Source organism: Maylandia zebra, unplaced genomic scaffold (assembly GCF_041146795.1).
Source record: "Maylandia zebra isolate NMK-2024a unplaced genomic scaffold, Mzebra_GT3a scaffold02, whole genome shotgun sequence".
Classification (NCBI taxonomy): Eukaryota; Metazoa; Chordata; class Actinopteri; order Cichliformes; family Cichlidae; genus Maylandia; species Maylandia zebra.
The window spans coordinates 1,585,903-1,612,105 of NW_027490032.1; the positions used below are offsets into that span (position 1 = coordinate 1,585,903).

Here is a 26,203-nt window from a genome sequence, read left to right on the forward strand (position 1 = left end):
GATTGTTTTATCTGTTTATTATTTTCTTATCCTGTTCTCACTGTCTCTGTGCTCTGTGCCTATAAAAAATGCCAAGCCACTGTGCATGGCGTGGGTTGTTCTCAGCAGCAGCTCACCCGTGTACACGTTTAGCAAAGAAAGTAACTTTGTCTCATTGTGTCTTTATTTCTCCTGGGTTTTTTGCAGAGTTTTCTCCCAACAGCTATCATGAACTTTATTTTAAATTATTTAAATCTAACATCAGTTATAAGGTTCATACAGACAACTCACTGTCTGTTATACTGACAGGTTAAATTTGTAAAATCACCGGAGAATCCACAACTTTACTGCTCCACACATCATCCCCCCAGAAATGTTTTGTTCTGTGATCATATAAACACATCAAAGTTGCCCCATGTGAAAATACAGATTACTACCATTTTTTAATCAGTAGGAGGAAAACTGTGAGACAGAGAATGGAAGTACACACATCATGTTTAATATGCATAAACACTGTGACACTAAGTATTTGTACATCATTACTTCCAACCTCTTGTATTTAATGAAGTGAGAAATCAATTGAAATGAGTGTTGAAACACTTGATCCAAGTACTTTATTATGTCAAATAAACTCAAAATGTTTCTACTTCTTTCTCACTTTAAGGGAAAATATCTTAAAACAAGAGCAACTGAGCAAGAATGTTACTTGAAGGATTTTCTTATATTAAACCAAGACAAAGCCTTTACACTACATGAATTAAAGCACATATACAACAACCTTTATTTGAGCATTGATCACATGAAACTGCAAAAGAAGATGAACTAACTAAGAAACTAAGAGATAAAATAAATGTTGTAAAAGATTAATTGCATCCTGCTCTCTCTGAGTGTATCACTCTACAAACAAGATAACACATTATTTTTGGCTTGATATAAGATTTTAAGAATTAGTTATTTGCAGTGATGGTGATTAATCAGAGGATGATCCCTGCAGCTCCAGGCGCAGCTCACACAGAGCAGACAGGTACTCTTCATTGTCCTTGTCATAGGTCAGAGCTTCTTCATAAAACGCAGCAGCTTCCTTGCTGTCACCCTCAGCTCTGGCCACCTGACCCAGCAGAGCGAGAGCTTCACCATCACCTGGATTCCTTGACCGACGTCTCTTAGCGATCTGCTTCAGTTTCTGCAGGAAAAAATAGAGGAACAATGAAAGATTAATTTATGTTCCAAAGAAGTTGATTCTGTTCATCTGGACGTAGCGTTTTCAGTGTGAGAAAACATTACAGTCATTATGCTTCTTTTCTTTTGAAAAAACAACGTTTTAAAGGATTTTTAGAAATGACAGGTGCATCATCCAATGTGGGATGGATGCCACATCTCCTCACATGACCTAGTGAAAGACAGAACCACTGACAGTCACCAGTAGTTTTCAAGTTGAAGTTGAAAACAGTCCTCAGGTGCACAAGTAGGTGGTATTGAACAAATCATTTAAATCAAGGGATGTTTGATATGAGGTTATGCTCAACCCATAAGTTTGGTAAGAACACTGAGTGTATATAACACAGAATCTTTGTTATGTCTCTAGTGCTCACCTGAGCACACTGTCTCCACTCATATTTTTTCAGTGGTATCAGCAGCCCCTGCAGAGAGAAAACAGCAGAAGACTATGGTGAAGATAAATCCATCCATACTAAGTTCATGTGGTGGATGTGAGCGGTAACATGTTTCACATTACTGCCCCGACACCTCCACCCTCCAAACAAGGCCTGTTAGTTTTTCTTCTTTCATTGTTCTTCTTGGGTTGAAACTAGAGATGATGATGGCACGATACCTCTTGTTTTAAGTCCGATACCGATATAAATTTGAAAATCTGCTGAAACCGATATGAATCCGATATTGTCTATTTTAAAATCAATAAAATTGTTTGTTTTTTTAATATTTGCTGCATTTTGTATAAGTTCATACTCATGTTTAAAAAGCCAAAACACTAAAGCTATTATATTGTATTTGGATGCAAAAAACACTGCACCCAAAATACTTCAGATCAGCAATACTGAGCTTTTTACTTAAACCTTTAGCAGAACTTTAAAGTATTTAAAGTAATATTGAAAAGTAATTTAAAATGCAATTTTATGTAGATTTCAACTACTCTTTGGTTCTGAAAAAAAAAGAAGCGCAATATCAGCACAAAATAATTCAACAACTTAAAAAAAAACAGTATGTAGAATGGACGCTTTTGTACTTAAAGCTGAACATAAATACACATCCATCCTGACAGTTTCTGTCACATTTAACCTGAGATTGAATTTTGTGTAATTTCTATACAAAACTTAACACGTATGAAAAAAGTGTTTTCATTGTTTTGTTGTTGTTGTTGTTTTTCTTTCGAACCACAGAACTGTTTAGCCTGCAACACAGTTCTTTTCAAAGTAAAACTCGAGTCTATCCATTGTACGGTCAGACTTAGCAATGACAGATGTCCCAGCTTCATATATCGGTTGTTAAGCTTAACGTGGGAATGCTTTACAAACATTCAGAGATGAACTTACACACTTGCTTTATTTTTCTGGGATAGCTTGCTTGGAGATGAAATGCTGGTTTGTCAGCACGTAACGAGGCTCCAAATGCTTTCAGTGTGAAGTGACTCCAGACCGCCGACAGGTCTTGTACACAACAGTCACTCTATCACGTGACGCAAACTGCTCCAACATGATAAGGGGACCACCTGGGTTACACCATGTCGCAAGTTTTGTGAGGTGCTTTTGTGATATTTGATGGATCGGGATACATTTTTAATTTCTACCCAATATCCGGCCCAGTAATTTAGGTCAGCATCAGCATCGCACTGATACCAATACTGTATTTTAGATCCGTCCATCCATAGTTGAACCGTGGAATATTAAGAGGCAGCTGCATGTCTAACACTGTACATGCAGCTGCCTCACCTTGGTGTAATTTGCCCTCTGATGAATCAGCTGCCTGTCACCGTCACTTTTTTGTCAGTGAGGACCAATCAGAGTCTGGCACCTAGAAACTTACCTTGGTATAGTGAGCGATGGCTTGAGCCTCATTTTTTGTGTGATAATGATGAAAGTCACCGTAGTACTGATGGATAGTCTGACAAACTCTTTTCTCCTTCAACTCTGGTAACTTCTCCAAGCAGTGCTTCAAAGTCTCCTCAGCCCTGAGAAACAACGAGATGTTTAGGAATTTACACCCAGAGGAAAGAAAGGAGGAAATCGTGCAGCTTTGTTTAGACAAGCACCTGCTCAAATCCCCTTCCTCTGCGTACAACAGTGCCAGTTCAGCCCACGCCCGGACAAAGGATGGTTTCATCTCCACAGCGTCTTCAAGGTGACTAATACAGCAACGCCTCCACTTACGCACCTCTTCTGTGGAGCATTAAAGGATGATTTGAGTTGTGTTGATTAAAGGATAACATGTTGTATATTTCTGTGTACCTCTGTTGCTGAAGGGCCCGCGGCGCTGTTCAGCAATTTTCTTCTGCTTGTAGCACATAGCCAGCTGGCAGGTGAAGGAAGGTAATTGATCGCCCCTTCTCAGGCCTCGCTTAAGCACATCAATAGCCTCATCCAGTCGATTCTGGAACAGATTTAAAAACACTAATCAGATACAAATATATGTAGAGAGAGAGGCTACACCCACGCTTGAAGCCACTGAGGTGTCTGTTGGCGGGGTGACTGGTATGAACGAACTTATGAAACTTGCTACAGTCCAATAACTCCAGCCGTACCTATCTTGTTTTTTAGAATTGTTATTCCAAAGCCATTTAACAGCGTAGCGATCACAAACTGTTTGCTTCCTTCCAAACAACAACACCTGGCATTAATTACTAGGGGTGCAACGATATTCGTATCGATATTGAACCGTTCGATACAGTGCTTTCGGTTCGGTACGCATATGTATCGAACAATACAACATTTGTAATTTATTTTATCAACTTTCCTTCTGACGATGCTGTCTGTGTGGAGCGCTCAGTGAATCTGCATTTGACTACTCCGCCTAGGCTGCACTGTCGAGCGCAGATCCACTGAGCGCTCAACACAGACAGCATAGTCAGAAGCAAGAGTGCAGGGCAAGCTAGCGAGACAGAAGTTAAGCTCTCCTTACAACATGGACCTCCCCCACCCTCATTCAGATCTGGCGTTTGGAATTATTTTGGTTTTCATGTGACGTATGACCCTGAAGGTAAGCGAGTCATGGACTAAAGTAAAACAGTATGTTGGATGTGCCATGCAATGCTCAATTACATGGGTGGGAACTAGTGTGTTAGCGCAGTTAGCTCGTTAACGTGTTGGCCGTCTAGCCCCATGCACGGGGTGATCGGCGGTAGCTCGTTAACGGAGATTTGCCGTGTTGTGGCGTTAAGGTCATTTCAACGAGATTAACCTGAAAGCACTAGTGGGAACACAACGAATATGACTGCACATTTACACCGACATCATCCTAGTGCAAAGACAAAAACAAGCAAGCATGCTACTAACTTTAGCCGAGTCATTTAGACAGCTGTTAGCACGTGATTCTCCTTATATGTTTAATATGCTGCTGAGAATATAGCCCAGAAGAAGCGGATAGTATAGCTTTTATTTTGGAAAGAGACATTTCTCTGTAATAAACTCTCTTTTCCAAAGATGAGTGATTCCTCAATCAGATACAGGGCTCGCAATATCGCTAGCCCGACGTCCCGGGGCTAGCGATTTTTTTCAGTCAGGCTACCAAAATCTATCTCTTCCCTGCCCGTCGGGCTATTGTAGGAAGGAAAAATATATGTCAATGCTTTTGCATTCTTTCAGAAATGTAGCTGGGTAATTATGTCATTGGCATCGGTGAGCCACTGTCAATATGTGACATATTGAAATCGCGTTTGAATTTGCTTTCACTTTGCAATCATGCGAACTGTGTATAGAGAGCGACAGCACTGATCTGTGAGTGATGATAATTTGTGCACCAATTCCTCTGACATCGTCTTATTAATCGTTAGCTTACTATGCAAACATGACAAGTGAAATCTCCCGCAGCAAGCTTAAACATGTGAGAGGTTGATCGCGCAGAGAATCGCTGAGCTTATGTGAGTGAGTGTGTAAAAGCATTTCAGTTCTGCTGAGCCAAATAAGACAGGTCAGGGTGAAGAAGTGACAGCCAAAGAAAAGCTTACCACAAAACGGAGAAGTTATGACAAATCAGACTATAAGGCAAAAAGAAAGTGCAGCTTTATGGTTTCATGGACAAAATAATTTCTGTGGCTGCAATATGATGAGCTAAATAACCAGGGCTGCACATAAGTGGTCCACAGGTGCGCATTCGCTGTCAAAATAAAAAACACGCACAAGGGTTAGGGTTAAATTTAAAAACTGTACTTTTGAGTTAAAATATATATTTATAATCTTAATAAATGACAAATTAAAAAGGCATGAACATTTTTTTTGTATCGAAAAAATATCGAACCGTGACACCAAAGTATCGAACCGAACCGAACCGTGAATTTTGTGTATCGTTGCACCCCTATTAATTACGTGTGTCTACCTTGAACACATTCACCATACCAAAAAAACCCACATGCCTGAGGTATTCACTGAGCACGTGGTCAGTTGGGGCCATCTTCACAATGTTTTCATAGATGTTCGTTGTCTCATCCTGGACTGTGGTGCTGACACTCACCAGTTCCCGGCCTCCCTTCAGCTTAGCGTTTAGCCTCAGGGTGCTGGACTTGGGGTGAAACCCTTCATGCATGGTCAGGAGCTTCCTTGTCTTGATGTCAGTGGCTTCTATCTCCATATTTGGCCAGCTTATTATGCCAGCAGGGTACCTGATCACAGGCAGGCTGTAGGTGTTCATATCCCAGACATTGTTCTTACCGTTCAGCTGACTCCTCAGGACTTGCCTGACCCTCTCCAGGTACTGGTTGGTTGCAGCTGATGTCATCCCGATGTCATTGCAGTATATCCTGGTGGTGTGGATCAGTTAATTTAATGTCTTGTTCACTCTTGGCATCCATGTACAGGAGGTGACTGACAATTGCTCAATTCAGTAGTCAATGATCTCACTGAAGGGGTTCAGGCCTATGCAGAACAGTAGTGGGGACAGAGCATCTCCTTGGTAGATCCCGCACTTGATGGTGACTTGTTTTATAGGCTTGAGGTTGGCCTCTAGTGTTGTTTGGCACATTCCCATTGAGTTCCTGATGAAAGCTCTAAGGGTCCTATTGATCTTGTATAGTTCCAGGCAATCCAGGTGTGGGGCATTGAGTCATAGGCCTTCTTGGATTTCTGCCTTCTATGTTTCTGCCTTATTTTTTAAGAAGATGATATCATAAATATGTTGAATTTATTGTATTATTATTTAAAGACAATACCATTTTGAAAATGTGCTTAAAGTTCTTAAAATGGCACTTTATTTTTAAGTCTGACCAATTTTGGCCAGGGGTATTATTTTTGCTTCTCTGTTTTGAACTGAAATGTAGTTTAAATGCTTTCCCCCCCATAAATTAAAAGAGTTATTAAGAGTTTGAGTTTACAATATTCATGTCCATGTCTATTATTTGATTTTATCGCTCACTAAAACCCTATAAATTAAAAAATACTGTTGCACTTTGGGGGAAATTTTCTTATAATAATAATAAACTTTATTTATAAAGCAAACCTAAAAACCAGGGGTATACCAATGTGCTTAACAAGTAAACACAGAGAATAAAAAAGAGGTAAATAGAAATAGGACCAAACAGATCGCTGTCACTGATGCATAGGAAAAGCAGCAGATACATATAAAACATAAAAGTACATAATGTAAAATCACAAGTGAAATGTTAACTAGAAGGAAAAGCAAGGTTGAATATTGTTGAATTGTTGCAAGGTTGAATAAGGTGTGTTTTCTTGTGCGATTAAATGTGATTAATCACAATTAATTAATTACAAAGCCTCAAATTAATTATATTAATTTTCTTAATCGAGTCCCACCTCTAATAACAACATAAATTAGATTTCCACTCTAAATTACTCAACACACAGACATTAATGTTTAAACCGTTGGAAACAAAAGTGAGTATACCCGTAAGTGACAATATCTAAATTGTGCCCAAAGTGTCATTTTTTTGAGTGGGTACGATTAATTTCCAGCACTGTCTTAAGGAAGGCTTGCTTCACCTGCGTGGGGAGCTCCTTTCACTGCATGTTGTCTGTTCACAGCAAAATCTTACAAATGCAAGCAGCACACCTCAAAGAACCAGGTGTGAAAGTCAACAAACTGAAAGCAGTGTCAAGGAGTGAGATTTAGAGACAAGGTAACTAGGTCCAATGTGCAGTGAAAATCAGGCTGAGCAGTACAGAAATCTAAATGTTAACGTAATGTGATTGCTGGAAAGTAAAGTTTTGTCATAGGTCTTTCTGTCTGATTGTACTGTGTATTACAACGAACAAAGACTATACAAGACCACTCACGTATCCCACTCAACAACCGAGAGCCAATAGGAGCAGCAGATTCCAGTACTAGAAAATTAACTCATGGATTCAAACTTCTCTTTTCATTTTCCATTTTTGCTGTTCTTGAAGCAAAGGCAGGTATTCTTACACACAGTGTTTACAGAACAAATCTGAAATGTACTCAACATGTCTCCTGCAGGGGCCCGTTCTTCGTACGTTGCTTACTACATCCAAGATCAAATGACACATCCAAGACCAAATCATCGCGTTAACCGTGAGCTCGCTAATCCGGTTCTCCGAACACACCTGCTGTTGACGATTAGTACAGCTGGATGAAGTAATGTGAGATCACTGGGTGGCTTAACAGGGGCTACGCATCGATAGTAGAAACATTGATCGGCAACCCTCTGATTGGTCGGCGAAAATGTCGAAGGAGCGCGCTCGGCTCGGTATTTTTTGGCAGCAGAGCAAGAACTCTTGAGTGAGGGATTTCAGGAGTTTCAGAGTTTAATCAGAACGCAAGGGAACACTGCAAAGGCTGCAAAAGCAAGGAGAGAGGGGCTGGCAGAAAGTTGCTGACAAATTAAACTCGTAAGTAATTTAAATATAACAATAATAATGGAGTGGATTTATATAGCGCTTTTCAAGGCACCCAAAGCGCATGACAATGCCACTATTCAGTCACTCTCACATTCACACACTGGTGGAGGCAGCTACGGGTGTAGCCACAGCTGCCCTGGGACAGACTGACAGAAGCCAGGCTGCCATATCGCGCCATCGGCCCCTCTGGCCAACACCAGTAGGCGGCAGGGTAAGTTTATTATATTACACTATATTATCCAATATTATATTACATTATATTATATTATGTTATATTATATCCCCTTTCACATTAGAGCCACAACACCCACTAGATCCACTAGAACATGGGAACAAGTAAAAGTGAAATATAAGAATATTCTACAGAATGGTAATATTTATCACTTATATTGCTTTTAGTCTCTTGGAAAGAGACCCTGGAATAATCTGTTTGTTTGTTCATAACAGCAACCAAGAAAAGGGCAGAGCAACAAAAGACAGGTGGTGGTCCTGCACCCCCTCGTCAACAAGTTGGTTAAGTGAATAATACCCTCACGGGAATATCGATATCTCTCTATGAGCACACTGTCGCGCTGAGCTAAAGGATCCTGTCTATCCCGCAATATACGCTGAATTCTGAGGACTCTCCTTATCAATCTTGCACCTTCCGCAATGGGTTGCTCGCGTATACGGACAGGACATGGCTGCGACAGGCTTCCCAAATCCACCTTCGCTTTTATAGCCGTGGTCTCTCATCTTGATTACACAAAGTAATTTGCAATTGCTACTCTGAAATATGACTTACATCCGTAATAATCACATACATGTAATAGAATGTTAATAGTACATTTCCCTTTTTCAGGAAATGACCTGTATGTATCTGTGTGAAATCAATAAAAGGATCAAGTGCTGCATTATCTTTAGTTACATTGATAATATTTATTTATGGTGAAACAGTGTTGGAATATCGCTGTTGCTTTCGTATAAATGAAGCGGACATACCTGCGTGGCCGCGATCTAATCCTGTTTACATAAAGTAAACCTGCTCCCGAGCAGGTTTACGCTTACGGCTCTGTTGCTATGGCAGCAAGTCCCGGATGAGCTTCGGGGAACCGAACGATCCAGGATCACGCGAAATCGTCAACAATCAAATCCAGCTAACTTACTTAGCGAGGTACGAAGAACGGGCCCTGCTGTGGTAACAGCTTGTTTTGTTGTTCTACCAGAGAGAGCAGCTACAATGAAAGCTTGTTTATTTACTACTGTCACAGTACTGGGTCATGTGCCTTCAGTTACTCTGTTTTTTACATGTAAAAACAGAAGCTAATGGCACAAAGGACGGTTCCAGATAGATTTCCAGACTACAATCTTGGACTTCAATTATCTGGTACCTTTACCCTCAGGACAGGCAGCCATTCTCCTTGAGTTGGAGTCTGTTGGCGTTCTCCTCTCCCCACTGTCACCAGGTTGTTAACATTGAATGAATTTCTAAGTATAACACTGCAGGTACCTTGATATACTGTAAATATTGTTACAATATTTTCTATGAAGAAAATGAAAAATGAAACCAAGGAGTCTCTACAGATGGATTTCTTCACTTTTGCTTTGATCTGTTGTTACTAAGCCAAAGACCCAGTAGGAAGAAATAGCATTCATAAGGTTGCAGACTTACCCGATTATGTAAGTAATTTCCCGAGTGCCGGATGACATGAGGGTTATCGGGATCATTTTCTAGTGCTTTCTTCACCAAACCATCAGCCTCTTCGTATTTCTTATAAGCCGTCAGCTTCAAGGCCAGCATGCACTGCAGAACAGCGTTATTTGGGTTGATCTCCAATGCAAAGCGAAGCTGTTTGGTGGCCTGGGATTCCTCATCTTCCTGTTTATTTCCTAAAAACCACTGCAGATGAGAAACTGGTTAGTCTGCAGTTTATTTCGCTTGAATAAAAGAATTAGCCAGTGAAACTTCTAAGAATCATACTGACACTGGAGGAGCCATAAGGTTTACTCTCATCATTTGGTGCTTTATAGAGGAATATCCATATAAGTTAATACTCTTCATTCTTATCATAAAACTGACCTGTTCTCTGCAAAAGAGAGTGATGGCATAGCCGGCGTTCCACTCGGTGTCATGACGCTGTACCTCAAGTGCTTTATGAAAACAGTCGATGGCTTTGGAGAGAGAAGACCATGACACCTTGAAATAGGTCCAGGCTTGAGCGCCATACACCTCTGGGAGGAGACTTCCTGATGAACCAGTGGGATACTTCACCTGCACAGGGAGAAGGAAGCGTCAGATGTTCAACAGCAGTGATCATCATGTTTGATCTGATTGGTTTACATACCAGTATGTCCTCGACTCTCTGACAGTAGCTTTGTGACTGTGCAAAGTCTCCGTCGTGATATTTCAGCCAGGCCATGTCTCCATATGTCACAATCAGCCGCTTCTCACTCTCATCACCGTAACTCTCCCTGATGGTCTTCTCTGATTGGTTTAAAAGTGACAGCGCTTCCTCTCGTTGATCCTGAAGATACCTGAGGACCAACAGGTCATCAACAGCTGTTCCACATCTGGTGTTTACAACACCTGACAAGAAACTGACCTGAGAGTTCAACTAACACTTGTTGATGATTCATTAAGGCTTTTATCTGAGGTTCATGACTCCAGGGTTAGATAATTACTGCATTTCCACCAGAAAAAACAAGAGTCAAAACAAGCTTTAGGAGGCAGATTATATCAAGATAGTACCAGCTTTGTAAAGAATCAGAAACTCTATTCCAATACTCAAATAATGTTTCTCTTCATATTACATGTTTGTATTAAGGTTGAAATAATGAGGTAAACTTAAAGCAAGCTGACGTTTTTCTTCTAGCTGTAGCTTTGCTAAACTGCATAAATCTGGTGATTGTTTATTTATAATATTAACTGAGTGAGTTGAAAATCAGCGAACGATATCTACTCCAGACAATATGTTATGTTATTAAATAAAATAAAATTCATCTGTGTTAGCAGCAGGAGCACTGCTGATAGGTAACATTAGCAGAAGAAACACAGCTCAGGGTTGGATCTGATCCTGAAAACAAAACTATCTCTCTATCATTCAAATATAAATCCTGCTGATGCGACCACTGTTTCCTTTGACAGTCAAATTTCTCTTTGGTCAGACGGACTTCAGTGAGAAAAACTGTCTTTCTTCTGGCTAATGTTAGCTCTTCTCTTCTGTAGCAGAGTCCCAGAAATAAAAGTGTTGAGATTTGAATGAGCAGAATAAATCCACTTTAGCTTTTCTTTCATCAGACAGCTACAGAAACTGTACCTGACATAAGCCAAGAGGCTGTAGGTGCAACTCTCTCCCTCACACTGACTCCGATGAAAATCTATGTCGATCTGTAGTCGAGTGCTCAGGGTTTCCAGGTCCACGTCCAGCTTCAGATCCCAGGTGAAGTGACACTGCAACTGTTGCAGCCTGCTGAGCAGAGCGCTGCTATCTTCACTGTAAGAGAGTCACAAAGAAAACGCTGTGAGGAGCATCAGAGGGAGAGCATCAAACCAGGACTGGCTGAACCGAGGCTCACTCAGTGCTCTGACACACTACAACCAGCACATGATCAAACATCCTCACTCAGAAACTCTCATGACAGTTCACCCACACCTCCCAGCTCCTCTCCTTGACAAAAATTCAGTTTGTGTGATCAACCAATGAAATCAGTGATGTGAAGTAGACCTGTGGTTTGAATCTCACACTGAGGAACCAGAAGAAACCTTAGATGTGGAGTGAGACACAAACACAGGGGGACAGCTAAGTACTATACTTAGTACTTGTGGAATATTTTTGATATTGTTCTGTTAAATATTTTTGGATATGAGACCACACGATTTGTTTTTGTTCAATTCATTTGATCACATGCCAGTGTTAAAATGTCTAGTTATTGATGTAAGATGCATCAGTTACCAGTGTTCATGATCTGGAATTAATATTGTTGAAGAGGTGAGCACTGAAGAAGGCAAGCATGAACGCGGACTCAAGTTGTGAGCAATCAGGTAGTTGTGAGCAATCAGGGCTAAATTGTGTGGATTTTGATACTCAAGGATGGGAGGTTTAGGCTGGATCAGTAGTAGAATGAATGAAGTGCATTCCAAGCAGCACTAAGTGTGCAGCACTCTGTGCACTCCTCAGTGCAGTGCCATGCATTGCTCTCCAGGAACTGAGATTGTTTGCTTGACACTGTTCAGTCACTGTACAAATCAAATCAAATCAAATCAAATTCAAATTTTATTTGTCACGTACACAGTCATACACAGTACGATATGTAGTGAAATGTTTGGACAACTGCTCGTGACCTAAAGAAAACAAAAAGGAAAAGGCTATGAATAAGATAGGAAATAAATATGAAAAATTAAAAAGGGTAAATTTAACTAGGAAGGAATAAGATAAAATATATAAATTAAAGTTGAAAATAAAATAACTGTACAACAAAATACACAATATAGAACTATATAAGAATGTATGAAGAAATATAAATATAAATAAATATATACACAATAACAGCAGCTGTACAAGTATTAACCGGAAATGAAGAATGTAGTGACCAGTGTTGTGCAATCCACATTATGTCTTGTGCAGTGCAAATATGCTTAAAGTGATTTAAGTGATGAAGTGAAAACAAAGTCCAGAATGTCCAGTGTGTGTAAGAACTGTATGTGTGGGTCAGTACTGTGTGGTGTGATTGAGAGACCGTATCGCCTGCGGGAAGAAGCTCCTCCTCAGTCTCTCTGTGTTGGTCTTCAGGGAGCGGAATCGCTTTCCTGACCTCAACAGAGAGAACAGTCGTTGTTGGGATGGCTGAGGTCCTTCACGATCTTCCTGGCCTTGGTCCAGCACCGCCTGCTGTAGATTGAGTGCAGGTCAGGGAGCTCGGAGTGGATGGTGCGCTCAGCTGACCGCACAACCCTCTGTAGAGCTCGTCTGTCCTGCATGGTGCTGTTCCCGAACCAGGTTAAGATGTTTCCCGTCAGGATGCTCTCTATGGTGCACGAGTAAAAGTTCCTGAGCACCTTGGAGGGCAGTTGGAAGTCTCTCAAGCGTCTGAGGTGGTAGAGACGCTGACGGGCCTTTTTCACCACGGTGTTGATGTGACAGGACCATGACAGGTCCTGCGTGATGTGAACTCCGAGGTATTTGAAGCTGTCCACTCTCTCCACTGGGCACTCGTTGATGACAGGGGTCTGGTAGTTCCTCTCCTGCTTAGTGCTGAAGTCCACTATCAGCTCCTTTGTCTTACTGACGTTTAGAAGGAGGTTGTTCCTCTGGCACCAGTTCTCCAGATTCCTAATCTCCTTCAGGTAGGCTGTCTCGTTGTTATCAGAGATCAGGCCCACCACGACGGTGTCGTCAGCAAACTTGATGATGGTGGTGGAGCTGGTAGTGGCCACACAGTCATATGTGTACAAAGAGTACAGCAGGGGGCTCAGAACACACCCCTGGGGGGGCTCCAGTGCTGAGAGTGGTGGAGGCTGAGATATGTCCACCCATCCTTACTGCCTGTGGTCTGCCAGTTAGGAAGTTGGAGATCCACTGACACATAGATGAGCTGAGTCCCAGATGCTCCAGCTTGGTGGTGAGTGTGGAGGGAATTATGGTGTTAAATGCAGAGCTGTAGTCTATGAAGAGCATCCGGGATGGGCGTGAGGTTCTGGGGGTGCTCCGTCTCTGGGCGGGGGCCCGGGCCGGGCCTCGGGGGCTCGGGTCCTGGTTGGTGTGTTGCCGGGGTTGTGGGCGGGTGGGTGCATGGGGGCCCGGCCCTGGAGCAGGGTGCCGCCGGTGCATCGAGCCGCCTGGGGGGCTCTTCAACTGGTGGGGGGGATGGTCACATCTGGCAGGAGCTTTCTTCTCTCAGGAACTCTCTGCAGGAGGGGGAGATACAGGAGAGGTGGAGGAAGATCTCAGCCTGGGCGTTTACCGTCTTATGTAGTCTGGAAGATGTGTGGTTGGTGGGGTGGGTGCAGTTTTCTCTGTGGTGGGGTTGGGTGGACTGTCCAGGGCTCTGTGGAGCCGGGGGGCGCTACTGCACTGGGCCCCGGTCTGATGGGCCTGGGCCCCCCTTCCCTGGCGGGTCGCGGAGGGTGGGAGTGCCTACTGGGGTCAGCGGGGGAGCTGGCCCCAGGGAGGGGTTACCTGCCCCTCCCTTCCTTCCCTCCCCATCTCCAGCTGCCTCCCTCTTCCCGCTCCTCCACAACCACCCACACATGCAGGGCCTTGGAGTGGGGGTATGTCACCAGGGTGCAGAGGAGGCTACCCCCCCCCCTGTCCCCTTCTGGCTGCCTCTGCCTCAATTTTATCCCACAACTTAGACATTCACATTATTCACACTCTCATTACACATACATATAGGATCTTGGGGGTGGGCACAATCACGGAGTCCAAATCACCATCAGGGTGTATACCTCACCCCTGACGTCGTTGCCCACCTCTCAATTTTAAATACACTTAGTCATTGAGGGCTAGCAGGAGGGACCATGCGCTTACCTGCTGCTCCTTGGCAGGTAGCTCCATGCCCTCCTGGGTTTTAATTGCACCTTAGAACACATATGCATCAACACTACAATGAGCGGGTGGAGGGAGGTTTGGAGTCTTCTCCCACCCCCATTCTCTGCGGCCTGCTGGAGCGGGGGGGCTAGTAGGAGGAGTTGGCCGTCCGACTGCGGTCTGGGGTGTGGGGCCTCCCTGCTGCTGCGGAGTCGGGGTGGTCTGCCTCTCCCCACCGCAGGGAAAAGGGTAACACCACCTGGGTCTGGGTGCAATTCCCCCCTCCAGGGGCAAGGGTACCTAGACCCGGTTTGTAGAGTACGCTTGGGGAGTGTGATTGTGTGTACAGCGTCTCTTTATGTCTGTCTCCACGTTGGTTGAGTGTGGAGTGAGTGCATATGAGAGCATGAGGGTGGGAATGGATGTTTGTGTCTGTGTGTGCCTGTATGTCTGTGTCTATATGTCAGGTTGGGTATCAGACGCCACCTCTCTGGGGACACCTCAGGCCCTCCAAGGTTTGGAGGCCTATCTCCACCCACCACCACTTCCCCTGCCGGTGGCGGACTCCCTCAGGTGTCGGTGTGTTGGTGGTTCTTTGTGTCTGGGGGTGGGCGTCCGGGTACACACCGGCTCACTCCTTGGCGGCCGCTTGTCGGGGCCTGGGGCCTGGGGCTCGCTCGGGCCCCTTTGGAGGTGGGGTGCCCCCGGCCTCTCGGCCTAGGGCTCGGTCACTCAGGCGCAGCTGGGGGCCGGCGGAGCTCACGGGCGCGTCACTGCAACCCCCCCTGGCTTCTGCTCCGCGGCTGCTGAGTGAGCCCTCATCTGGGACTCTCCTCAGCTCTTACTGGAACAGTGGCGCGGCTGCCCCTCTGTTGGTCTTCCATGGTCTCTTGTGTTCTGGGGGCCTCTGGATGTCTGGAGTTTTGATCTCCTCCATACCCGCTTCACACCCTGGAGGATGGGGCTGTGGCCCCCCCACACTCCCTAGCAGATCATTACATGGAGAAACCTTTGGAATGCAAGCATGCTGATCCACACAGGTATGCACACATGGGTATTCACAGACGCGGACTAAAGCTTTCTTGGCTGCTGCCTCAAAGCACACTGTGCGCTGTCTATCTTGCGTGCTGCACAATATCGTTTATTACTTAGTAAATACTGATATCTATGACTAGCTAGTTTATTGTGATGGTGCTTTGTTTTCTCTATTATTATGTTGCTCTTTGTTGTTTGCTGTCTCCTCTGTTTGTTTGTTTGTTTGTTTGTTTGTTTTTTCTCCATACAGGTGACCCAGGAGTTTTTTTTTTTTTTTTTGTCTCTCTTCCCCCCCCTTCTCACCGTCTCTTCTCCCCTTGGGTTTTCTTTCTTTCTCTCCCCCTCTCTCTCTCATTCATTCCCCCTGTCCTATTTATTAAAAAAAAAAAAAAAAAAAAAATGACAAAGGATGAACTGAAGCTCTGCCATCACGTAATGTCGCATACTGCTGTTTCTGATGTCATTTAAAAAAAAAAAAAAAAAAAAAAAAAAAAAAAAAAAAAAAAAAAAAAAAAAAAAAAGAAGAGCATTTTAACATAATTCCCCCTTCTAGCGTCCAAGTGAGTGAGTGATGTGTGGAGGAGATGAGAGATGGCATCGTCTGTGGAACGATTTGGACGGTAAGCGAACTGTAGTGGGTCCAGTGTGTCTGGTAGTGAAGAAATGATGAAGTCTCTGACCAGGCGTTCAAAGCACTTCATCACTACTGAGGTGAGGGCTACAGGGCGATAGTCATTGAGAGAAGCAGGGTGGGGTTTCTTCGGGACAGGAACAATGATGGACTCTTTGAAGCATGTGGGGATCACCGACTGAGATAAAGAGATGTTGAATATCTCCGTGAACACAGGAGCTAGCTGGTATGCGCAGTCTCTTAGGATACGACCTGGGATGCCGTCTGGTCCTGTTGCTTTCCTGGTGTTCACTCTCTTGAAGGCTCTCCTTACTTCATGCTCGGAGATGACGAGCACGTTTCCGGTGCTGGCAGTATCTTCCTGTCTGCAGCCGTTAGCGCCGCTAGCACTAGCATTGTTGGAGTCCTTAGCTGCAGCCTCGAAGCGAGCATAGAAAGTGTTCAGCTCGTCTGCCAGAGTCACGGCCGCGTTCGTCATACCGGTTGTTGGTGCTTTATAGTCCGTTATTGTCCTTAGTCCCCGCCACAGGCTCCTAGAGTCACTCTGTTGGAGTTGTGACTCTAGTTTCCTCCCGTAGCGCTGCTTTGCCTCTTTCACCGCCCTCCGCACGTTATATGACGCGGCTTTGTACGGGTCCATGTCCCCCGTCGTGAGTCCCGTGTTGTAGGCAGCGGTGCGGGATCTCAGAGCTTCGCGGATGGTTTTATCCACCCACGGCTTCTGGTTGGGAAACGTTGTGATAGTCTTTGTCTCCACGGTATCATCCGCTAGTTTCCCGATGAATCCCACAACCGCTTCCGTAAACACGTTGACATCATCATCGGAGCTGTTCCTGAACATGCCCCAGTCTGCGTCATCGAGTGCGTCCTGTAACGCGGCCACCGATTGATCCGTCCAGCGCGCGACCTTCCTCTGAACCGGAACTTCCTGTTTCAGCCTTTGTTTGCATTTTGGCATGAGGAAGATGGCGGCGTGATCAGATTTGCCAAACGGAGGGCGGGATTGTGCCTTGTAGCCGTCCTTGACCGTAGTGTAGCAGTGGTCCAGTGTCCTTTCACCTCTGGTGGGGCAGGTGATGTGTTGATAAAAGTTCGGCGCTGCGCGTTTGAGGTTGGCGCTATTAAAGTCCCCCGTCACAATAAGCGCCGCGTCCCGGTGTTGTGTCTGGTGCTGTGTGAGTGCCTCATGCAGCTCGCATAAGGCGGTGACCGTGTCCGCTTGTGGTGGAATATAAACGGCACTTATAATGACCGATGTAAATTCCCGAGGTAGATAAAAAGGACGACACATGATGGACAGTAGTTCCAGATTTGGTGTGCAGGAGCGTGTGAGAGGAACAACGTTCGCACTGTTGCACCAGTTGTTGTTCACCATTAAACACACGCCGCCTCTCCTTGACTTCCCCGAGTCCCGTGTCCTGTCCATGCGGTGAACCGAGAAGAACTCGGCCGGCTGGATGGCGTGGTCCGGCACCGCTGGGCTCAGCCATGTCTCGGTGAAGCAGAGGAGATTGCAGTCCCGAATGTCTCTCTGGAACTTTACCCTGGCCCTGAGGTCGTCAAGCTTGTTCTCCAGTGACTGGACGTTGGCGAGCAGGATGCTAGGCAGAGGTGTGCGGTGTGCACAAGCTCTCAGCCTGTTCCTGACGCCGGCTCGCTTCCCTCTAGGCCGCCGCCGCCGCTTCCCTTTGTTCTCCCTCAAGATCTCACTCGGCCAGCTCGGGTCCGGAGTTAAAAACTTCGAATTGTGAGTACATTGTATACCAATAGAAACAAGAGTGTCACTGTCATACCTAATGTACCCAATGGAGATGATTTTGCCGATTTAGAAACGCTGAAAACTAACTTAAAAAACAAAGACAAAGAAAAAGTGGTCGGAGCAGTCGTGACCGGCACCATCTTTTATCTTTGCATGATTCTATGCATGATTGTGAAACAACAAATAAAAGGTTGACTGCACAAGAACTGAAGGGTGAGAGTCCTGAGGTTAAAGTGTTAGTGCAACCTGTGACAAGTAAGAAGGGACAAGTGACAGCTGGGACTGAATGGACCAATGAGACCATGTAACACAAACAAAAAGTCACCTCACCCATCTCAGAAGTGTACCGTCCACTTCTTTAGTTGAGCAGAATAAAAGAAATTTGGCTAATTAGGCAGAGAAAAGACTCTAAATATGATTAAGGTTTCTTTTGCCCAATGTGCAGAGACTTTGAAAATGTTCTAATTAACAACTTTGAGAGCCTCATGAAGTGAAAGGCATCTGGCATCTTCTGGCATCTCTGTAACGGTGTGTTCACACCGAACGCGATGGACGCGAATAAAACGCCCCAAACGCCCCTAATTTGACGCGTGCACATTCGCGTCTCAACGCGTGTCCAAGAAAAATCCACATTCCTCCCACCGGAAATGTGGGAGGAATGTGGGAGGGAGTTGTGCCAGACCGGTATCTTTGCAAGATGGCAGCTATCGAGCTAGCGCTTGAAGAGAGAGTCTCCCTTCTCTATGTACTGTGGAGAGCAGAGCAGCAGCGTAAAAGACGTCCTCGCCGTACCTGGGTCCATCAGGTCCTCCAGAGGCATGAGCAGTTTGGTGAGTTTCACCACTTGCTCCAGGAGCTGCGCCTGGATGACAGCCGATTCCAGCGCTATCACCGTCGGCCAGTTTGAGGACCTGCTTTCCCTCGTCGGTCCCAGCATCGCCCGCCTAGACACCAACTACAGACGCTCAATCCCACCTGCAGAGCGCCTGTCTGTCTGCCTGAGGTTAGTAAAACTATTTAATACGGTAGTCCTTTATTGATATCTGTGCTAATATGCTAATCCATCCAGTTATACACTGCTAACATGGATGTGCTATGCTAACAGTGAATGCTGTCGGTGTTTACTGAAAGCAAACTGTGGTACAGAGACGACTGTTTATAATATTTCTAGTGATACTCAGAAGCTCTCATCAAGCCCCGATTTAATTCGATTTATGCTGTTATCAGTGTTTGCAATGATAGCATGGCTGTGGTGTCACATCAATGTATGCGCTCGGTGTTTGCTGATATCAAACTGTAGCATTAGGACCACTGAGTTAACCTTTGTAGTGATACTCACTCCTTTTTATTTAGACCTGGTTTAATTCTGGGATAGTTGAATATTTGTATATAATCCCTGCAGCTGTCAGACTCTATAGCAGGGGTCACAGCCTTTATTAAAACAGAGTTAGATAAAACTGTGAACAGTTTGGTTCATCTCTAGTTACATGGTTCTATCTTGATAAGCTGTCTTATCACAGATTAATTTTTCAAAAATATTAATGATTTAAGCAAGGAAAGGGCTACATGTCAACACACAACTCTTTATTTCTATTAATGTCTTACTTCATTCCTACCTGATTGACATGTTTAGGAATTATGAGTGATTGGCTCACTGTAGTTGTGAAAGTTGCTACCAATCAAATTATGATATGTTAAAGTTAAAACAAAACACAACTGTTTTAGATATTATCTAATATACATTTTGTAATTATCCTTATAATTACAAAATGTTTTATGTAAGATTTAAGTTTTGTGATTTATATCTGACATCACAAAAGTATTTTGGAATTTGAATAATGTATTTTGTAACTGCAGTACACATAATACTGATTTTGAACAATTTTGTCCAGGTTCCTTGTCACCGGGGACTCCTTCAGGACCATCGCGTTCAGTTTCAGAGTCGGTGTGTCCACGGTGAGCCAGATCACCCCCCAGGCAGCGACGTCCATCTGGGACTGTCTAGTGGACGACTTCATGGCTGTGCCTTCACCTGGAGACTGGCGGTCCATCACAGAGGGATTCCAGGAGCGCTGGAACTTTCCTCTGTGCTGTGCAGCTCTGGATGGGAAGCACTTCCAGACAAAGGCACCCCATATATCATATAGGAGACACACACATTGATATACACTAAATATTCATTTCATTTCTTTTTTGTGGTGCCCAAATTTATGCACCTGCTTGATTTTGTTTAAACAATTATTGCACACTTTCTGTAAATCCAGTAAACTTCTTTTCACTTCTCAAATATCACTGTGTGTGTCTCCTGTATGATATTTAACTGACATTTTTTATTGTAACAACCAACGATTTATACAGGAAAATAATGTCTATTAACAAGGTTGCCCAAACTTCTGCATCCCACTGTATCAGTATATTTTGTCATTAGTATAATATGAAATAAATTCTACATGTGTCAAGTTGTGTGCCAACATTTGCTGTGTAGTAGAACTGAGACATTAGTCATTATAAACATTTATTTGAAATAATATTAAAAGTCTCAAACAGAAAAACATTAAACATAAATATATAAAATATAAGAATTTACAGAGAGACAGGAATAAAAAGGACCAGCTGCTCTCCAGAGCAGGAACAAGGCTGAGGAGGAAATGCTCCATTGGAGACTGGTGTGGCCTCTTCAGGGACTCCAGGATGGCCAGCTCCACCGCCGATGGACCGTCCTGGGACCCGTCCCTCATCTGCCTCGGAGCCGTCCTCCTCTGTGGGCCTGTAAAACAGCACAAAACACAAAGAAATGAGAAGGCTGCTACTAGATTTTAATTTCAACATTGAAAAAAAAAAAAAAAACAATAACAGGATATAATCAGATTGGTTGTAGATATTTAGTAAAAGGGAATCCCACCGACTAAAAAGGTATCAGTGCTTGCTGTACATATCTGTGGGTGCAGCAGCAGGAGCTCAGGGACTGGGGATGCTCTGCTGCAGAATCAGTTGGTTCTATCAATACAGTATTAAATGTTAACAGGTTGGATATAATAATCGTAGAGTAGACAGTGGTCCCTCATTTATTGCAGCAGGGGTTCTCAGAATAACTAGCCCCTGGTCACAGTTCTCACAATTGATTCTCAAAGTGCAAACCTTTGTAGATTGCAAAACGTAAAAGTATTATTATGCCGCGGTTTGTCTTCATCTGCCCGCCACTTTCGTGCGCCTTTTTCCCTCACGGTGCAGGTGTCTATTTCCGAATGAGGCTCATAGTTATGGGTGTTTTTGTGCTGTTTTTTCTATTGGACGCGATGGTTATCAAAACCAAACGTGATAAATTTGGCAAGCGCAGGAGATTTGTCAATCAGGCTGCAGAATGCAATGCTGTACTGTGCAATAAAAAATCAGCGAAAAAGCAAAGCAGTGACGGATGAACAGCGGGACCACTGTGTGCTGTTTATTAATAAACAATAAAATATATTCCTAAATGACAACATGCATAAAAGCAGAACGGTATTTGTACGTCAGTGGGAAAATAGCGGTGGCTTGCTAGCTTTTGTGCGGCTTCCCGGGTCAGTGAAAACTTTCAAAAGAGAAATGAATGAACTTACCAGGTTGCCCGATCTCTTCACATATCTTCCTCCAAGCTCGGTCCTTTTTATTCCTGTCTCGGTACTGAAAGCAGCTGGTGTTGTACAGCTCCGAGTTGTTTGCTACCGCATTGATTAGCCTTCCCCTCCATTGAAGTATGAAAGGCTTTGGCTGGATCTGCCCCTTTGACCTAGGTAACAGCCACGTCACCAGGCTCCTGATTGGTTGTCGCGGCGCGATTTGACGCTGGAGTTCAGATTTTTCCAACTCGAGCGGTAGACGCGAAACGCGCGTATGCACAAAATGCAACACAAAAACTCACGCGCGTGGTTTTATTCGCGAGTCAAACGCGCCAGACGCGCTACACTGACGCGCGTTTCACGCGTTTTGGCGTTTTCGCGACGCAAATCTGCTTCCGAATTTTCGCGGGACCCGCAATCGCGCGTCATCGCGCCTTTCCATTGACTTTACATGTAAACCTGACGCTCTATTCGCGTCCATCGCGTTCGGTGTGAACACACCGTAAAGCTGGCTATGAATACATTCTTGTGTGTTATGTAACGGGGAGAAAGAATAGCTGAAATCCCCCTGACTGCTCCATCACAGCTGAGCTTGACACTCAGCCTTATGTGTTAACAATGTGTTGATGGTCAGAGTGGTAAACCAGAAGAGGTAAGTAGATCAAATTTAATATTAATAAAAGATAAAGATATAAGTCTGATCAATAGATTAGCAGAGACATGTAGTCTGAGTAGTGAGAATGTTTATTCTAATGTTTAGATTTTGTGTGTGTAGACATAAATGATCAATCATCAACCTTTTTTATGGGGTGGCTGTAGCTCAGGTGGCAGAGCAGGTGCAGAGCAGCCACTAATCAGAAGGTCGGTGGTTCGATCCCAGGCTGCTTCCTGGCTGCATGCCAAATATCCTTGGGCAAGATACTAACCCCATGTTTGCCTACTGGTGGTGGTCAGAGGGCCCGGTGGCGCCAGTGTCCAGCAGCCTCGCCTCTGTCAGTGCGCCCCAGGGTGGCTGTGGCTACAACGTCGCTTGCCATCGCCAGTGTGTGAATGACTGAATGTAGTGTAAAGCGCTTTGGGGTCCTTAGGGACTAGAAAAGCGCTATACAAATACAGGCCATTTACCATTTTTTATTGTCTGAGTTTGAGAAGATAACGATGGGCGTCTCTAACTCGTCATTGTACTTTTGAACAACAATAAAATTCTGATTCATGTGTGAATTTACTGGATAGTTAAATATGCTCAATAATGATCAGAACATTATCTTTAAACACATATAATGTGAATGTCTCTCTCTGTGTGTGTGTGTGTGTGTGTGTGTGTGTGTGTGTGTGTGTGTGTGTGTGTGTGTGTGTGTGATAACAGACCATATTATTGTGGCTGTAAAAACAGTGATGTCATATCCAGTATCCGTTAATCAAACATTAACATTTCAAACCAACGAGCAGCTCATCATAAAAACACATTTTTGTTTTTCTCGTTTAAATATTTATTATTACTCATTAATAAGACAAAAGTATTTCTTATTTGATTTATCAATTAAATAACTGATAGAATATTTGACTAATAAAATAATTGATTACTGCAGCGCCAGTTATTATTTTCACATACAAGGTTTATAATTTGTTAATGTCCACTTTCTCCTCTTCCTCTGATATCAGTCCCCTGTTACATGCACAGGTAGACAGACTGTGTTACTTTGTATCTCTCTGCGTGCACCTGAGCGCCAGGTAAGCTAAACTACTGCTGCATTTAAAGTCCATCAGGTGATAAATGTGTAATGTGTGATAAATGATCGATTATTGATCAGAGGTTTGACAAACTGACCTCATGTTGGAGCACACAGAGACCTCCTCCTCCTTAGACACAGCAAACTGATGACTGAACACGAAGAGTTCGTGGACCGATCTGTGAAGCTCTCACCTTTGTCACACAAACCACACACACTTCTCGTGGTGCCTTCAGGGCCTCGCTGAAAACAGGTAAAAGGCTGATGGCTCAGATCGCTCATCCTCTCCTGTCCTCTCGAGAACTTAATGGCCATAAATATAAACTATGTTAGGAGACGGAAGGCGCATATTTCAGAAAGGAGGAAAGCTTTCTGACGAGAAGGCTGGGCTTTCTGTTTTATATGAGAGGTACATGAAGGCACCACAAGGGGACGTTAGGTTTCGTTTCTGCATCTCAGCTGAGAGCGTCTCCAAAGATCACTGATCAGCCATTGATCTGTAAATGATTGATCTGAGGTCAGCGTTTCTCACTGAACGACCACTCAGTGACCGATCAGTCGGCGCATAATCGTTTCTTCATCGGTGTGTACTCAGTGGCGTGTCTAGAAAATTTTTGTTGGGGGGGCCAGGTAGGGGCACAGATTTGGAGAAGGGTGGCAGATGTAATTGGCAGATAATGTTAAAAAAAATTCTACCAACCATTAACCATAATTCAATAAGCCTATAAACCTAATAACTAAATGCACTTTTAACTCTTATTAGAATGAGATTTTAACCACTACGGTGCAAAGTTTTTAGATACTGCGTTGATAAAGTACAAGAGATACAATCAGTGCTTTGTCAGTGTTTACTCAGCATTCAAGGACATCAATATTTGCATAGTATTTTTACTGACATGTAGTGCACATATGTTTTGGGCAAAAACATTTTTGAATATTAAAATACGAACATTTGTAACAAACAATTGACAAATTAGCCAGTTCCAATGTAAAACTTTATCTGCCTGTTAAAAAAAGAAGATAATCTTCTCACAAACTGGTGTTTGATTTTGAAACAGGAAAAAAGTGGGGAAACAACTGAAAAGACTAACATTTGAATAAAACCTGAAAGCAAGTAAATACTTTCTATGCTGCCTTATGGTAAACTTTGGTAATATTGATGTATGAAGAACAACACTGGCTGATGATGAAATACAGTCAGCTGGCATGGTGACACTGCCAGTATAACCTGCAGGGCTGGACTGGGACAGAAAATCGGGCATTTTGACTACAGACCGGCCCACCAGGTATTAAAGCCATAAAGCCTTTGAATGAAAACAAACCCTGTTGTGACAGTGATGTACAGTCTTGTTGGTATATGTATGATTTCTATACATTTTACGTCAGATAAAAACTTTGGTTGTAAGATTTAGATAATTATTTAATAAAAGCTAGGTATTTTAAATGAGAATAAGAAAGAAAAGTATTTCTTTGTGCCTTTCCCTGTTAATGCCCTACCTGCCCCCTGGCAAAACTTTCCTAGACCCGCCCCTGCACAGTTACCAGCTGTCAGCTACATAAAAAAGGATCCTGGGGTTATTTGTCTCTCAGAAACAGTTGATAACTTCAACTCATTCATGTCACCTAAAAGGTAAACCTGTTTCTCCATCACCTGTTCAGCTCTGATGGTTCAGTAAGGACATCTCCTGGTTTCATCTTCATGTTTCCCTCTCACCACATATCTAAACAGACATCATGACCAGCAGCTTTACAGCTGTGGCTCCAGCAAACATCAGCTGATACTAGAAATTAATATTAAATAAATTCTAACAACAGCTGATCAAGCTTAAACGTGCTGCTGTTGTTTAGCGCGACATCTGCTGGTTTCCTCTTTCTGGCACAAAGTGGGCGATAAACAAACAAGAGAGAAAAGCCGATCAGCTGATCATTGATCAGTTTCATGATTGAAGTAGCAACAGGAGAGGGAGGGGGGAGAGAATGAGAGAAGAGGCAGCTGTGCAGCGTAAAGACAGAATAACTCCAGCTTTGTGTCTTTTTCCATTCTAGCTAAAGTCCGGGACAAACTGCGTCTCTTCTCAGCTCAATACGAAACGTGTAATATTTTCTCTGAATGAGGGACCATTCCATTTTTTTAAGGAGCCGTTGGCAACTCTACTAACCTTATGAATAAAATAAAGTTCACTATCAGTAACATCATAGCACCCACCCAGCTGTATAAAAACTCCGTCAAACTGGCTAGAACGCAGTACGAGTTATTGCAACTGACAGTAAAAAGTCAGCAACATGAAAATAAACTCCACCTAAACTTGGTTTATATCTGACCCAGATAGACTGCAGGTCATAACTTCTTACCTGAAGTTCAGTTCACCTGACACTCGGACTGGCGGCTGCCTCGGGTCTCTCCTCCTGCCTCCCCTTCCCTCATCCACCTGTTGCCTCTGTGGAAGCCCCGTCATAGCCACCACCAAACAACGGAGTTATTTCTACACATCGACCTGCATCTGGCCAATCCACCACCTCTCATTGTTCATGCCTTTACAAAAAAAAATAAAAAATAAGTCACCGGGGATATGCCCGGTATGCCCGATGGCCAGTCCAGCTATGTTAACCTGCAACCAAATTTGCAGCTCCATACAGCAATGTTACGACTTAGATTATATCTTATAACTCATAACTCTTATGTTAGCTGCCCTCAGTAGCATACTGTCTGAAATATTCCACGGCTGCAATAATTCTTTAAGTGTTATTTTTTTCCTTGGTATTCTAATTTCACCGAAGTTTACTAAACTCAACAAACTTGATATTACTTACCGGGACATTTATTCTGTCATTTTCTTTCACCGAAAAATTGTTTCCTGCAGTGCCATCTTTCGTGCTTGGCTCTCCTACCTTTGCTAACGTGATGCACATAGCGCGGAAGCCGATGCTGCA

At 43.7% G+C, this 26,203-nt stretch overlaps 2 protein-coding genes across 6 annotated transcripts; one reads left to right on the forward strand and one right to left on the reverse strand.

The window, feature by feature from the left end:
- Positions 1–456: 456 nt before the first annotated feature.
- LOC101478182 (antiviral innate immune response effector IFIT1) lies at positions 457–26,194 on the reverse strand. Of its 5 annotated transcripts, none has more exons than XM_076881022.1 (11): positions 26,084–26,194; positions 25,625–25,805; positions 11,312–11,488; positions 10,340–10,529; positions 10,075–10,266; positions 9,667–9,894; positions 3,441–3,582; positions 3,245–3,368; positions 3,019–3,163; positions 1,572–1,619; positions 457–1,162 (listed from the first exon to the last, which is right to left on the reverse strand). In XM_076881022.1, exons 2-11 carry the CDS (start codon positions 25,726–25,728, stop codon positions 950–952), a joined length of 1,563 nt encoding a protein of 520 aa, XP_076737137.1. In that variant the 5' UTR covers positions 25,729–25,805; positions 26,084–26,194; the 3' UTR covers positions 457–949. The 5 variants fall into 5 exon arrangements, with proteins under 5 accessions (XP_076737137.1, XP_076737136.1, XP_076737138.1 ...); XM_076881021.1 differs by having other exon boundaries at positions 3,245–3,371; XM_076881023.1 differs by lacking the exon at positions 1,572–1,619 and having other exon boundaries at positions 3,245–3,371.
- Positions 18,594–21,803, forward strand: LOC143415671 (uncharacterized). The gene is made up of 2 exons (XM_076881028.1): positions 18,594–18,949; positions 19,839–21,803. The coding sequence occupies exons 1-2, from the start codon at positions 18,690–18,692 to the stop codon at positions 20,107–20,109; spliced, it is 531 nt and encodes a 176-aa protein (XP_076737143.1). The 5' UTR covers positions 18,594–18,689; the 3' UTR covers positions 20,110–21,803.
- Positions 26,195–26,203: the final 9 nt, after the last annotated feature.